Source organism: Oryctolagus cuniculus, chromosome 9 (assembly GCF_051225735.1).
Source record: "Oryctolagus cuniculus isolate XC-2025 breed Fujian yellow rabbit chromosome 9, ASM5122573v1, whole genome shotgun sequence".
Classification (NCBI taxonomy): Eukaryota; Metazoa; Chordata; class Mammalia; order Lagomorpha; family Leporidae; genus Oryctolagus; species Oryctolagus cuniculus.
Window position 1 is genome coordinate 61,089,961 of NC_142875.1, and position 16,934 is coordinate 61,106,894.

Below are 16,934 nucleotides of genomic sequence, written 5' to 3' on the forward strand. Positions count from 1 at the left end.
TTTAGCAAGCAGCAGAAAATGAGAGTTTATTTATCATTTCAATCAGCATTTTCTAAGTATTCTTGAATTTCAGTTAAACAAACAAAAAACTAACCCTTTTTTAATATATTTTCTTTAAGAGGACACTATTTGAATTGAGAGAAATAATTCAATAAGATGAAACATAAATCACACAATGTTAGTTGTGGTGGGATCCTATCTATCCACTTTCCTCATAACATTTTTCTAGGCCATTGAGCACTTAGATTCTCCATACCACATGGGCAAATACATGGCCCTGGTCTCTCCTGCACTATTTTCCCAAAGTCTTCTGACAACTACAAACCATTACTACTCTTCTCAGGAGTCAACCTGAGCCCACAACCCACCCTCAACAGGCAGGAGTTCAGGCAAGAGACACAGAAATAGTTTGCAAAATCGTGCCACTGGATGAAATCACTTTGAAAGTGATTATAAATAGAAAGTATAATTAAATCCTCGATTATTTAGCCCCACTCCCAAATGTGCTCCTCTCCACCTTCTCATATAAATTAATGGTATTTCTATCTACCAACTTGTTCAAACTAGAATTCATGGACATTTTCGATTTCTCACTATCTCTCTCTCTCTCTCTTTTTTTTTTTTTTTTTTTTTTTGACAGGCAGAGTGGATAGTGAGAGAGAGAGACAGAGAGAAAGGTCTTCCTTTGCCGTCGGTTCACCCTCCAATGGCCGCCACGGCTGACGCGCTGCGGCCGGCACACCGTGCTGATCCGATGGCAGGAGCCAGGTGCTTCTCCTGGTCTCCCATGGGGTGCAGGGCCCAAGCACTTGGGCCATCCTCCACTGCCTTCCCGGGCCACAGCAGAGAGCTGGCCTGGAAGAGGGGCAACCGGGACAGAATCCAGCGCCCCAACCGGGACTAGAACCCGGTGTGCCGGCGCCACTAGGTGGAGGATTAGCCTATTGAGCCGCGGTGCCAGCCCGTCACTATCTCTTACAGACCTCAAAATCTATCCCATATGTTGTCAGTAAGTACCATCTATTACCTTTGAAACATTTCTCATGTCCATTTAATTCCTATTTCCACAAACCTAATTCAGGTTGTTATTGCTTTAACAAACGGTATTCATCATTATGATATAATGCTATACAAATCATTATAGAATAGCTATTTACAAATACTAGAATTTCTCATGCTTTAACCAGACTCCGAGTTTCAGGAATAGAGATCAAATTATTGCCATGTAAGTATGTTTAACTGAATAAAAATACGAAAAGCAAGATCTTGCCATCTTTCTCAGAAAAATTAATTAATTAATTAAAAACACATGATTATACTATCAATGGATAAGTAGCAGCACCTCTTTTCTAAAGCACCACTGTTTTGTTTTTTTTCTTAATATTTATTGATTTATTTATTTGCGAGACAGAGAAGGAGACAGAGAGACAGAGAGGTATCTCCCACTACTGGTTCACTCCCCAAATGGCCACAACCACAGAGGCTGAGCCAGGCTGCAGCCAGGAGCCACAGCTTCTTCTGGGTCTCCCATGTGAATGCAGAGACCCAAGTACCCAAGTATTTGGGTACTTGGGCCATCCTCTGCCACTTTCCTAGACACATTACCAGGGAGCTGGATTGGAAGTGGAGCAGCTGGGACTCGAACAGATGTCCCAGGATCTGTTTTGTAAGACCAATTTGTTTTATCTTCATCTAGGAACATTAGTTTAAGATAATGATTAAAAGAAAACATAGAAACTTAAGACTAACAGGCCACACAGACTTCCTTGGAACAGACGAGAATGGATTACACCAAGGAGCAGGGTGTTCTCCTTTTAAGCAAAGATACTTAACATTCTAAATGTTTGTATATTGCAGTGTGTAATGACTTCAGAAAACAAAAGTTCAGAGAAATTAACTGAGGCCCTCCTACTTAACTATCTACTGGGGAGGTACAACTATTCATTAACTAGCTCCTCACATAAAGAAAGTGACAGAACACTCATGCTTTTCCTTCTCTTATCTACATATCACCAATTCCCTTTCCTTTTTTAAAAAGTCTCAATCTGGCCGGCGCCACGGCTCACTAGGCTAATCCTCCACCTAGCGGCACCGGCACACCAGGTTCTAGTCCCGGTTGGGGCGCTGGATTCTGTCCCGGTTGCCTCTCTTCCAGGCCAGCTCTCTGCTGTGGCCAGGGAGTGCAGTGGAGGATGGCCCAGGTGCTTGGGCCCTGCACCCCATGGGAGACCAGGAGAAGTACCTGGCTCCTGGCTCCTGCCATCGGATCAGCGCGGTGCGCCGGCCGCAGCGCGCCGGCCGCGGCGGCCATTGGAGGGTGAACCAAAGGCAAAAGGAAGACCTTTCTCTCTGTCTCTCTCTCTCACTGTCCACTCTGCCTGTCAAAAAAAAAAAAAAAAAAAAAAAGTCTCAATCTAATTTGAAAATACTGTACTTGCAATATGAATCCTGAATCATTTTTCTATGTTCCCTAGACTCATGACCAAAATAAAGGTTTATTAACCAAAGTAACATTAGGCACTTCCTTCAGAAAATTCAACTCTTTATTCTGTATCTTTACATAATTTATATGGACAGTTTAGGAATTGGAAATCAGAAACACATCAAAGTGGTCTCTTTGTAAAGATAAAGACTTTTAGGGTGGCTGGCATTGTGGCACAGAGAGTTAAGCTGCATTCTGTAATGCCAGCATCCCATATAAACACCAACTTGTGTCCCAGCTGTTCTACTTCTGATCCAACTCCCTGCTAAAACACTTAGGAAGGCAGCAGATGTCACAAGTGCTTAGGCCTCTGCCACCCACATGATAGACCCACATGGAGTTCTAGTCTCCTGGCTTTGGCCTGGCCCAGCCCTGCCTATTGCAAAAATTTGGGGAGTGAATCAGTAGATGGAAGCTCCCTTTTTTTCTGTTCTTCCCTCTCTCTAGTTATGCTTTCAAATAAATAAATCTTCAAAAAAAAAAAAAAAGAAGAAAAGATAAAATCTTTATTCATAACTGGCTTAACGAGACACTGAATATCTTCTCACAGTTGTATTATGAAAAACTGCATTGTTTCATTTTTCAGAACATTCCCCTACAGTTTCTTCCTGAATACAGGCCCTTGTCCCCAAGGCATTGGGCACTGTGCTAGAGGCACTGAGGAAACTCATTTGAAATCACAACCCTCGACCTTAAACACTAAGTGCTCTACTTCATTTACCTTGCTGACTTAGTTCAGATGCTGATTAAATCAAAGACAGGTTCCAGTTCTCTTTTTTCTCACCATCTGGAATCAACCTTAAAACAAAATATAGGGGCTGGTGTTGTGGCATAGTGGGTAAAGCCATGGCTATGATGTCGGCATCCCATAAGGGAGCCAGTTTCAGTCCAGCTACTCCTCTTCCAATCCAGCTCAATGCTAAGGGCCTGGGAAGAGCAGCAAAAGATGGTCCAGAATACAATGTTGAGGCAGCCATGTCTGGAAGAGAATGGAATGCAAGGAAAAGAAAGATGGGGAGAGAAAAATAGCAGAAATGAGGAGGGGAGAGACGGGAGAAGGGAGGCAAAGTCAAAGGAAGCAGATACTTACTTTTAAGACACCTTCCACAGCCATCTTCCCTTCATGTCCTAGTAAAATACTGTATGGATAAAGCCATTGAATTGCATGCTTGATTGACATCATAGGAAAGCAATCCTATTTAGGAGCAAAAAACATAGGAATGAGCAACTTCTAGAATAATCACAGAAAATTAATCTGAAATGTACATGGCATTAAAGTTGTCATAAAAATGGCCAAAAGGTTTTCTAGAAGTATAAAAATTAAATATTATTTCTCTTCTCTTCTTTTTCCTGGGTAAGCTAACTAGCTCCCCTCCCTCCATTCATTTTCTGACTATGTGTGAATGGCTCCTGTGCTTCTGTTTAGTTCTGAACTCTAGGCATGAATCATCAGTTGTCCACCACATGTGGCTATATGAACATCCCATAAACCTCCATTCAACACATGTGAAACTGAACAAATTTCCCATCCTATTCATCCCACAGTATCTCATCTTCCTCCTATACTCAATAATTTCCAATAATCTCATCGACATTCACTTAGCTTCACATTTGAAACTGTAAAGTTAGAAAGTATTCATTGAACCTGGCGCTGTGCACCCCGTATGGGTGCTGGTTCTAGACCCAGCTGCTCCTCTTCCGATCCAGCTCTCTGCTATGGCCAAGGAAAGCAGTGGAAGATGATTCAAGTGCTTGGGCCCCCACCTCGTGGGAGACCCAGAAGAAGCTCCTGGCTCCTGGCTTTGGATTGGCTCAGCTCAGCTCAGGTCATTACAGTCATCTGGGGAGTGAACTAGCAGATGGAAGACCTTTCTCTGTCCCTCCCTCTGACTGTCTGTAATTCTGCCTCTCAAATAAATAAATAAAATCTTTCTTTAAAAAAAAAGAAGAAAGTATTCATTATGCGCAAACCCTTCCCCCTCTAAATCAAATTATATTCTCAGTTCTTTCCATCCCACTGATCTACTGATGGGGCAATTAGGGAAATTTCAATATGGATTAGATGATTTTTATAGAGTTGTTGTTAATATGACATAAGAGTGATAATGGTTTACTGGCTATGTAGAAAAATACTATATTTCATAGAAGGTATATCCTGCAGGATTTAACAGCACTGACTGCAATTCACTTTCAAATGGTTCTGGAAATTTTAAAAAGTGGAAGGAGTGGCAGAGAGAAAGAGAAGGAATATATGCACAAGCAAACATGATAACATGTTAACAACTGGTGATTCTAGGTGAAGAGATTATAGGTGTTTGACCATTTTTCAACAGCTTTTTAAATATGAGAATTTCAAAGTAAAAATTATTGAGCAAAAAAAATGCAAGCACATGATTCGATAAATAGGAGGAGAAACACTGTTCTGAATATAAAGAACCATGTGAACAAGACCAGAGAAACCTAACTTTCTAATTTGCAGGTAACATTTGAAAACACACACAGATAGAAGCTTCAAACTAAGAGTCTCTTGCCTAAGGCAGTATTCCCCACGTCCTGCGACAAGTCGCTGCTCAGCAACACCTCACTGAGGAATGTGCACAGGCTCTGGGGTCCTCCTTGCTGCCGTCAGACAGAGATGTCTTCCTCAGATGTAAAACTGATCAGCTCACATGTCACCTACCTTGTAACCTGGGGTGGGAGCTTTTCCTCGTGATAAAATTCAGGCTACTTCACTCACCATGCCAACTACTTCATACTCGGGTTCTGACCGCTCCCTCCATCACACTCACTTTCATTCTCGAAGCATACCAGGTCCTTTCGTGACTGAACACACCTTTCCATGTGCTGTGCCCTCTGCCTGGAAGGCCATCCCATCGCTCCAGACATGACTGCCTCCAGTGCCCCTGTGAAGCTGCATGGGCAGTGTCGGGACTCTCCCAGGTCCCCTCTGGTCTGTATCCATTCTTTGTCTCTAAGTCCTCCCCTCCCACAGCCAATCACCACAAGTCTTTCTAAGATAATCGCCCCAGACCAGCTTTGCTCACAGGCAGGAGACTGCTGGTGCCTGGGAATCTGTGTTCCCTGGGAGCACCACAAACCAAAGACTGATGGATGCCAGTGTGTGAAAGCCCCAGCCGCCTCAGGCTGGGGTCACTGCAAGGCCTAATTTACGCTACAACACCCTCTTACTTGATGAAGCAAGAACTTTCTTCTGTGGAACTTTCGCTGAGACTGCCTGTCTACTTCCTCCTGCCCCAAAGCTGGAAGCTCATTAGAGGCCCAGAATATGTCCTTGATCTCCATACAGTTTACTGCACTGCACAACAAATTAATCTCAGGACTTGCAATATTTATAGAAGAACAAGACAAAGTTAAAAAAAAAATTAACTTTCAAATTTTGTTTGCTACATTTGGTGTATCAGTCATTTATTTATTTTATACATACCAGGATTTGAACTGCAGCTGGCAAACTATCTAAAGGAAAATCTGGAAGTCCAAGAGTAGAAGATTCTTGGGAACAGAGAGTTGTGGCAAAGGACAAGAGTTGAGAAATTCTAGGGAGAAAAAGGATAACAAATTTGTTTCTAATAGTTTCAAAATTTAAATATATATGAATCTGTTAAATATAAAAATAACTGGGCCAATTTAATTAATTTTAAAAATGGTTTCCTACTATTAATTATTAAAGAACAATGGCTCCATATCATAATATTCCACTTAAAACTCCAAAGTTGACATATACACAGATACATTTCCTAAATCTACCACAATATGCAAGGTTTTTTACAACCTGGCTAAAATCTGCCCTGTGAGCCTCACTTCTCTTCTTTCTAATCTCAATGCTAAATTTGATCCACTTGGAGCTTTTTATAGCCCTAAGAATAATGCTATAAACTCTCATATCCCATGGTTTAAAAACAAATCTCTCAGAACTGCTTGATGCCATTCTCTGGCAAAAGTCTACTCACTCTTTAGGACCTATTTCAAACACCAATGCATTAGGAAGTCCTTATAAAGACTCAACTACAAACAGCCTCAATACTTTGAAATTATGGCACTTACTATGTTATGTTTAACTAAGCTGTTCATATATCTTTCAGCTCTACCAGATCTAGAGTTTCTTGCCACCAAAGATCATATCTTACTAATTTTATCATCAGCACTTACCAACATCCTAATACGGAAAAATTCTTCAAAGAATTGTTGGATGAATGAGTGAATCAACTAGTCAATGAACAGGAAACACAATTTCAATGCTAAGAGTACAAATATGTTTAAAAATGTACTTACTTCTCAGCAGATACATTGGTTCCAACAGAATATAACAGTTTAAGTTGGTCCTAAAACAATGTAGAAACAAATCAAATCAATTAAAAAGAAATATAACAAATTAAACCCAAGTGTTTTATAGTACAACCCAACTTTTTAATTAGGCAGACACTAATTAACAGAAAAAAAATTTCTTGATAAATTTCATTTTCTAAAAGAAAAGACAGTCTTTTAAAAACTCTTTCAAATAATGCCGTGATAATTTTTCTTCCTGGTTTCCAGAGATTTTTCTCCACCTTATATCCATTTTGTTCTATTAACTACCAAGGAAGATGCTAAAAAAACAGTAATATTTTTATAGAATTGAATTACTAATTGGAAAATGCTGTTTTTAAAGATAATTCATCTTTAATCACGCTTACCTTGAAGGGTAGAAAATAAATATCTCTGGCTTGAAATCGAGAACGGAGAGGGGGATCTAGTGGATTTCCAGAGTACCTCGGCACCGGCAAACCTAAGGCAATCACTCGGAAATTTTCACTGACTCGGACAATCTTCCATGCATCCAACTCTGTTTTAGTATGATCCTTAAAAAAGTAAGAGATCAAAAAACCATGGCATACATGAAACAGAATACAACTTCAAGATCTGTCAGGAGAAGGAACTTTGGCCTTGACTCCTGAGAAACACATTCAAAAATCAATCTGTCAGGGCTGGCATTGCAGTGCAATGGGTTAGGCTGCCACCTGCAACATGAGATCTAATATGGGAACAGCAGTTCCAGTCCTGGGTGTTCTATTTCCCATTCAGCTCCCTGCTAATGCTCCTAGGAAAGCAGCAGAAGACAGACCAATTTCTTGGGCCCCTGCCACCCATGTGGCAAACCTGAATGGAGTTCCTGGCTCCTGACTTCAGGCTGCCCCAGCATGATCAACATGGCCATTTGGAGAATGAACCAACAGATGGAAGGTCTTTCTGACCTTCCTTCTCTTTGTCATTCTGCTTTTATTTTTAATATATTCATTTTATTTACTTGAAAGGCACAGTTACAGAAAGAAAAGGAAGACAGAGAAAGAGAGAACCTCCATCCTCTGGTTCACTACCCAGATAGCTGCAGAGGCTAGGGCTGGGCCAGGCCAGAGCTAGGAGCTAGGAACTTCTTGGTCTCCCACATGGATAGCAAGGACCCAAGCACTTGGATGGTATCTTTCGTTGCTTTATCAGGCACATTAGCAGGGAACTGGATCTGAAGTGGAGCAGCTGGGACTCAAACTGGTGCCCATATGGGATGCCAGCATCGCAGGAGGCAGCTTTATCTGCTATGCCACAATATAGGCCCCTCTGCCTTTCAAATAAATAAAAATAAGTCTTAAAAAAGATCCATCAGGTGTTTAATTAATGCTATAACTAGTACTCAAATAGTATTTTACACTTTGTGTTTCTGTGTGGGAGCAAAATGTGGAAATCTTTACTTAACATACGCTAAATTGATCTTCTGTATATAAAGATAATTGAAAATTAATCATGATGTGAAGGGGAAGGAGAGAGGGAGTGGGAGAGGGGAGCGTTGTGGGTGGGAGGGAGGACAGATGGGGGGGGGGGAGGCTATTGTGGTCCATAAGCTGTACTTTGGAAATTTATGCTCATTAAATAAAAAAAAATAAAAAATAAAAAAAAAGAAAACAAACACACACACACACACAAAAAGATCTATCAAGAAAAAAAAAAAAAAAACATCAAGTAGGAAGAAAAGTGAAATCAAGATCACTTTTCAATGCCAGGCTCACAAGGTGAGAATTTGCAAGTAAAAGTAGCTAACATACCAGAGAACAAAGGAAACTTGGGGCAGATCTTTGAGTCAGTAACTGAGCAAAAAAGAGTCAGGTTGGTAAGAAGCATATGTGATTATAAGCAGACCTCCAGCACAATGGAGACTGCTCATGGACCCTAACTAGATATGCTTATGAGTACTTATGAGTAAGGCATATTCCTGGTAAAAACTAATGTGCTCCATGAATTTTCCTCATTTAATTTTCACCAGAATCCAAAGAGACACTTAATCTCCCTTTTATCATTTGCCTGTGGTCCTGCAACAAGTATACGGTAGAGCTGAGAGAATGAAAACAGTATAGGTTTTGAGTAACTAATCCTAGTTCAACTGCTATAGCTGGAGCCTCAGTTTTATAATGTATAAAGTATAAATAAAATTCTCTACATTGCTACATCTACTATAAAAATTAAATGTGAGAATATATATGAAAGTAACTGATCCATAGAGGCACCAATAAATGTCATTTCCTTCCTTCTCTGCCCAACTCTGTCTTTACAGCCTTCAACAGTGGGATCCATGGTGCTCGTATAGTGTTGCCAGATCCTTAGAAGGTTCCCTAACAAGGTACTCAAGGTCGTTCCTGGGCAGGATTCAGCAAAGACCACACACCTGTCTCAGTGCCACACCTTCCCAGACCCTAAGGTCTATCTCATCTTGAAGCTCTCCAGACACATTGTGATGCTTCAACAACGCTGTTGTATTTCTGCGAAACTCCATTTTCATTTTGTACAGCATAAACACAACTACCATTCAAAGCTCAACACAAATGAAATCGTCATAAAAATGGGCCTTTTCTGATATTCTTTCCCCATTAGAATCTCTTTGTACCCCTTCCTTATACCCTTTGCAAGCTTCTATCACTAAACATTTGTGCATTCACTTCAATGTATGATTCTCTCATGCTAGATCCAGTCTCTTAACAGGATTTTTTATTCTTGCACATAGTAGGTCAAATGTCTGTTGACAGACTTCATGAATTACTTTAACAAATAACAATTATTTGAATCATAACCAAAATCACAAATGACAAAGTTAATTCAGAGACTGACATTATGACATTAAGTTACACATACTAAAAAGTGAGAGTCTGGATCTAGCCTGCCTGATAAACCAACAGAACAATCTTCAGAGCACTGAATATTTCCATTTTCCATGTACCTAAAACTGATAATCAGAATATAATGCACATACAAACTGATTATATTTGCTTCCATAATAACAATTGTACTCTAATCATCTCCATGAAACCAGTAAGATTTTTGACACATTAAAATTAAATATATTGAATCTATCTAGAAGTAAGTGGAGCTTAAATTGCAGATTTGGAAGCTTTTCACCACAGAAATTTTGTTAAGATGGAAAGTGTCTTATGAAAGGATCATGCCAAATTCTGTGAAGTTCCCATGAGACAGATTCTACCAGTACCAAAATAACATTTACTGATAAAAATCATGTATGTATAGTGATATTTACCTGGGGGAAAACAACGTAGTACATTTTTCCCACTTAATAATAGGCATTTCCTATATACTGCAACTCTTTTGATTTCTATATTTCAAGTTCCTACTCAAAGTATGTCCAATGTGTTCTATAACTCCACACAGAATTCTACTACTAGAACAAATTATGTATCAAACTAAAAATTACGTATCAAACTTTTGTGGACCTCTGTACTTTAATTAAAAAGATCCCATAATCTGAGTATTCTTTTTCAAATGATTTACTAGCGTGGGTGAATAACCATATAGTCTCTAAGGTAAATAGATATTTTATAATTAGAAAACGCCTACATAGAAAGTGTTCTGCATTATAGCCACTGCCTTTTAAAAGCAGTGAAAATATGTATGGCTCATTTCAGTAAACAATATGAAGGAATGAATTTAACTTTTTCTTATTGGTTAAATCCTCAATTATCCTCTTCTAGATCCAGAAGATAATGATTAAGCTGCACTGTTAAAAAAAATTCTAGAAATTCCCAAAGACAGTAAAGAGACTATTGAAAGGATTGCAAGGTGGGTTCCAGAGAAACAAACTTCTATAGCAGGAATCAGGAAGATAAAGTTCGTGGGCCTGCCAGCCAGGGAGTATCAGATCAATCAGATTCTCTGACATCAACATCTATTATTTAGTGTTTGTATTAGTATCATGGAGCAAGATCAAAAAGTAAAAAACACAGATCCTACTTTTGCGTAATCCACAATCCATCTGGGGTAGTAACAGTATAAACGAGTCTCTACAGAATAGGCTTGAGAGAGATTCTGAAGCCCTAGAATGCGAGGTACAGCTATCAGCCGCAGAAGACTGGATGAGCTGCAGAGCTCCACTGCGGTGCAGCTTGAGCTGAACGAACAACGGCTATGTGTCCTCTCGTCACTCATATTCTACGACCTCCTCTTCAAAGTACTGGAAGAGTCCTGATCCCAGAATTGTTACCCTATTTATATGCACATGTATCACAGCACTTCGTTATTTTTTACACTTATTCATTTATTCAACAAATAGTTACTGAGCAGCTATCATGTATCAAGCATTGTTTTAGGAACTTGAGATAACATCAGTGACAAAAATTCCTGCCCCTGTGAAATGTATATTCTAGTAGGGGGAGGCAGACAATTACCTAAAAACATAGTAAGCAAGGTATTTAGGATGGCTAGAAGATACATCAAAAAAAAAAAAAAAATAGCAGGATAGGGAAGCATGAAGGCAGACAGAAGACTAGAACTCTAAACAGGAGCAGAGGCTGCACTGATAATGTAACAGTGGAGCAAAGCTTTGAAGTAGGTACAGGAGTGAGCCAAGCAGACACCTGGAGAAAACCGTTCTGCGAAGAGGAAAGTACTCACACAAGAGTACTCACATGTTTATGGTATAGTGAAGAGAATATTAGTAGCTGAAGCAGAGCGCAACAGAAGGATAGAAAGAGTGAAGGCAGAAGGTAGAAAGGACCTATATTGGACCACTATATTCCATTGTCAGCACTTTGAATTTTGACTCTTGAGTGGAACATGAAATCATTAGGGTTAGGGCATAAGAGTGACCCACTCTGGTGCCTACTTTATTTATTTATTTATTTAGACAGGCAGAGTGGACAGTGAGAGAGAGAGAGAGAGAAAGGTCTTCCTTTGCTGTTGGTTCACCTCCCAATGGCCGCTGTGGCCGGCGCACTGCGGCCAGTGCACCGCGCTGATCCGAAGCCAGGCGCCAGGTGCTTCTCCTGGTCTCCCATGCGGGTGTAGGGCCCAAGGACTTGGGCCATCCTCCACTGCACTCCTGGGCCACAGCAGAGAGCTGGACTGGAAGAGGAGCAACCGGGACAGAATCCAGCGCCCCAACCAGGACTAGAACCTGGGGTGCCGGCGCCGCAGGCGGAGGATTAGCCTATTGAGCCGCAGCACTGGCCATCTGGTGCCTACTTTAGAGGCACCACCCACACTGCTGGGTTGAAAATTGTGGAAGCGGGCAATGATAGAAACAGGAAGTATAGATAGGAGCTTCTCACAATAACCCAGGCATGAGATGCCAGTGGAGCATCAGGGTATCTTTTCAACATCTGACTCATTTTTGTCAATTCCTTCTGGACTTTGTGCTTCCTAAGGGCAAGAACTAGACTTTACTCAGCTTTGCATCCCTGATGCCCAGCGCAGTCCAGAAGTCATGATGCTTTTAAATAGTCCTTGAAAGAAGTAAGAGAAGGGGAAAGAGCAGAAAGCAAAGAAGGGAAAAGGAGAAGGAGAAAAATGAATAAGAGAATAGTTATTAGACTGATGAGAAATTAAGAGTAAAAATCTGCACCGTCTTCCAAGCTGGTATCCAAAACTGCCAACTCAGGACCTGACCTCAGTTAACTGCCACAGACATGGGCAGCTGGGCATCTGTCCCGATTCCAAGATAACCAGGTCTTACAGAACGAAATGGCACTACCCACAATGTGATGGCAAAGACAACACAGCCAAATTTTTTTTTCTTACTTGGAGAAGTTTGTCGTAACGTTCAGCAGACATCAGGAAGCGTCCATCTTCAAGCTGCATCTCTCTGTTCTCCAACAAGTTGTTCAAAACAGGCAGAACGTTCCTCTCCGCCTTCTCCAAGCCTTCCAAAACCAGAGTTCTGCCTTCTGTGGCTGCGCGGACTGCACACTATAGCCCGGAAATACAAAGGCAAAAATGAGACAGGACCAAAACAGGACTCATTAAATCAAGCCCATCCCGACCTCACATGTATCTTCTATAGCTGCAAGCCAATCAGGAGCAAAGAGCACCCAGATCCTAATTTCAAAAGATCTCCCACTATCCTGTTAAGGAATTGTCCAACCCCCATGCCCGACCAGAATAACCCAGGACCACCAATACATGACCTTCCTGGCAAGGCAGTGGTGAGCAATCATGCCATTTTGAGTGTGTCACATGCTAAGAAAGGAAAAGTCCCTGCACAGGACACAGAGCCAGTTGTAAATTGAAATTTGACTGCTGTATGACAAAGGGAAAGAGACGTGAGACCAAGAGGGCAAAGCCACACCTCCTCAACTGGATAAAAGCCCATGTGATTCTGTCAAGTAGCCAGTCTACAGAACCTCTTCCTGCCAGGCTGTCTCCCAATAAACATAAGGTCCAATAAACCCTGCCTGGCTGTAAATTAGCCTCTTGTCAATTTCCACTGCAAGGGAGGCAAAGAACCTGACGGGTAACAAAATGAGAATACAGGGGCTGGCGCTGTTGGGCAGCGCCTGAAGCACCGGCATCCCATATGGGTGCCGGTTCTAGTCCTGGCTGCTTCTCTTCTGATCCAGCTCTCTGCTATGGCCTGGGATAGCAGTAGAAGATGGCCCAAGTCCTTGAGCCCCTGCACCCGCGTGGGAGAACCAGAAGAAGCTCCTGGTTCCTGGCTTCTGATTGGCACAGCTCCGGCCATTGCGGCCACCTGGGGAGTGAACCAGTGGATGGAAGACTTTTCTCTCTGCCTCTACCTCTCTCTGTAACTCTTTCAAATAAATAAAATAAAATATATCTTAAAAAAAATAAAAAAACAAAATGAGAATACAGAAGACCTAACTTCACTTCACTACAAATTATACTTGAGGTTCTTGTTATGGGAACAGCAATTGGGACAGCTGAAATCCAGATCTTTGTACTTCTTTGGACCTGATTATTTGTAAAATATAGAGAAACTGAGAGAAATGATCTGTAAGGCTCCTTTCACCTTTAACATTTTAAATTTTATACCCAATAAAGGATAAAGCAGCTACATGAGAACAAATAACATATCAAAACAATGGAACAGGTCTCAGAAGCATTTAAGAGAAATGGCTCACAATCAACCCTGTCTTTGCCTTCAGAAGCTTCTTATGAGGCTCATGCAAGCTAGGTGAGAAGGTAAGGTTTTCCAACCGGAGCCATCACCAGAGTGAATTCAGGGGTAGTATGAAGTGCAGAGCTGACCATATGAAACACTTAGCACAAGACTCACATCCTATCCTTGGCCGAGAGCAGAATGACTTCATCAGTACTATAAGTTTTCCAAATGTCAGAAAGTTAGTAATGGAGAAAATTGGGAAATAAAGTAGACCACACAGAGAGACCAGAAAACTGCTAATACCAAAAAAATTATGAAATGTAAAAAAAAAAAATTCTCCTTTACCTGACAGGACCCGAATAATATAGCAAACAACTATTTTTCAATCAAAATCCTTTAAAATTTGCTAAAAAATGGAAAACCACAGTCCTGTTGCTTCTGTGCATTCAATAACAGAGGATTAGTGGTGTCAAATTTATATTCTTACCCTCTTCTTTACAGTCATCTTCTTTGCCTTCACAATACTACATTCTCCTAGGAAAATATTTTCTCTTTTTTGTTTTTTAAAATTTATTTCTTTATTTGAGAGGCAGAATTACACACAGAAGAGAGGTCTTCCATCCACTGGTTCACTCCCCAAATGGCCACAATGGCCAGAGCTGGGCTGATCAAGGCCAGGAGCTTCTTTTGGATCTGTCACATGGATTCAGGGGCTCAAGTACTTAGGTCATCTTCCACTGCTTTCCCAGACCATCAGCAGAGAGCTGGGTCAGAAGTGGAACAGCCAGGACTTGAACTGGTTCCCAAAACAGATGCTAGTGCCACAGGTAGAGGCTTAACCCACTGGGCTACAGCACCAGCCCATATTTTCTCTTCTGCCTGTCCACTAATTGTAGGTGATGCCCACAATCCTTAACCCACAATTTGTTTTACTCTACAAGGACCTTCCTGAGCAATCTTATCCAATACACAGTTCCAACCACTCTTTATGTTAATGCCTCTCCAAATTCAAACTCTCTCACACTTCAGAACCACATGGTCCCATCACACGTAGGTCTCCAACCAGACCCTAGAAGCACCTCAGGCTCTCCTGTACAACACTAATCCATCTTTTTTTTTTTTTTTTTTTGTACATATTAAATTGTTTGAAAGTCAGAATTATGGGTATGTGGTTTTTTTTGGGGGGGGGTGGGGGGATAGAGTGAGAGAAAGAGAGAGAGAGAGAGAGAGACATCTTCCATCCATTGGTTCACTCCCTAGATGACCAAAATGGCAAGGCCTGAACCAGGCCAAGGTCAGGAGCCTGGAGCTTCATCCAGGTCTCCCACGTGGGTTCAGGGGGTTAAGCAGTTGGGTCAACATCCGCTGATTTTCCCAGGCACATTAGCAGGGAGTTGGATCAGAAGTGGAGCAGCTGGAACTGGAAGAGGTGCCCATATGGGATGCCAGCATCGCAGGCAGTGGCTGTACGTGATATGGAACACGGGCCCCCAACACTACTCATTTTATTTCTTTCTCACAAAACACGCTTCTCCTTTTAACTTTCAACTTAAGATTGGCATACCATTCACCCATGCCTGGACTCTTGACCCTATCTCACTATGATTTGATGATGAAACCTCCTTCATGTTTTTTGAACTGCTCCGTTTCTACCCCTGTCCTAGTTCATGGCCTCCTTACCTTTCAGATGTCCTTCCTCATGGTCCAAGCTCCCTAATCTGACATTTAAGCCTCCCACAATATGGTATCTCCAACACCATCTCCTAACACAAGATACCTCACATGTGGGACTTTTGTGACAATGAATTGACTATCATTGTCCCTACACATTCTGCTTCACTAGACAATCTCCATGCCTTTCCTTAGACGGACTACTTAAAATTTAATTTTCCCTTTAATAATTAGCCTAAACAGAATCTGAATGTTTGAAGAAGGAAAAACATAACTATTATTTTCTGGACTTAACAAAGCAGTCTTTTTTTTTTTTTTTTTTTTTTTTTTTTGACAGGCAGAGTGGACAGTGAGAGAGAGAAAGGTCTTCCTTGGCCATTGGTTCACCCTCCAATGGCAACTGCAGCCAGCGCACCACGCTGATCCGAAGCCAGGAGCCAGGGGCTTCTCCTGGTCTCCCACGCGGGTGCAGGGCACAAGAACTTGGGCCATCCTCCACTGCACTCCCGCACCACAGCAGAGAGCTGGCCTAGAAGAGGGGCAACCAGGACAGAATCCGGCGCCCCGACCGGGACTAGAACCTGGGATGCCGCCACCACAAGTGGAGGATTAGCCTATTGAGCCGCAGCGCCAGCCAAAGCAGTCATTTTCTGAAACAAGTGTTGCTCAGTCAAGCTTGCATACTGTCTTCTTTTAATAAACGGCTTACGTTTACACTGTATAAGAGAGCTCAGATTACTACAGGTGTCACCATATTAACATAAAAGAATAAACTTCTTTGAAGCGTAATGAGACTTGAGTTAATCAACTCATTTTAATAAGATAAATGTGGGGTCAGCGCTGTTGTACAGTGGGGCTAAGTCTCTGCCTGCAGTGCTGTAATCCCTTATGGGTGCTAGTTCTAACCCTGGCTGCTCCTCTACAAATCCACCTTTCTGTTACGGCCTGAGAAAGTGGTAGAAGATGGCCTAAGGCCTTGGGCCCTTGCACCCATGTGGGAGACCTAGAAGAAGCTCCTGGCTCCTGGCTTTGGATCACCTCAGCTCCGGCTATGTCGGCCTTTTGGAGAATGAACAAGTGGATGGAAGACCTTTCTCTCTCTCTCCCTATCTCTGTACTGTAACTCTCTCAGATAAATAAGATGTTTAGAAAAAGAAAAAAAAGAATCAATTCAAGAATAATCCTTCAAATCTATCAATATAGCACATATTTTCATAGTCTTTTACCAAATTGGCCAATCTATTACAATGGTGTTTTTTTTTTCTTTCTTTTTTTTTAATGCATGGGTAGAAGTGACCTACTAGTTTCGCGGGAATAAAAATATAAGAATCTCATATTTTTCTAGCTGTGTAAAGGACAAAGCCATAAAAATAACTCCTGGGACATTAAAAG

At 41.4% G+C, this 16,934-nt stretch overlaps 1 protein-coding gene across 2 annotated transcripts in view; it reads right to left on the reverse strand.

Annotated features, from left to right (window-relative positions):
• VWA8 (von Willebrand factor A domain containing 8) overlaps positions 1-16,934 on the reverse strand; it is a 407,445-nt gene that overhangs the window by 295,508 nt on the left and 95,003 nt on the right. The window contains exons 5-9 of one of the 2 annotated variants that reach the window (XM_008260014.5): positions 12,551-12,718; positions 7,174-7,338; positions 6,773-6,822; positions 5,928-6,036; positions 3,573-3,677 (exon numbers count right to left, since the gene is read on the reverse strand). In XM_008260014.5, the coding sequence (XP_008258236.3) occupies positions 3,573-3,677; positions 5,928-6,036; positions 6,773-6,822; positions 7,174-7,338; positions 12,551-12,718 (597 nt within the window). Of the gene's footprint in view, positions 1-3,203; positions 3,434-3,572; positions 3,678-5,927; positions 6,037-6,772; positions 6,823-7,173; positions 7,339-12,550; positions 12,719-16,934 lie in introns of those variants that run through there. The other variant, XM_051850641.3, reaches the window with a different exon arrangement.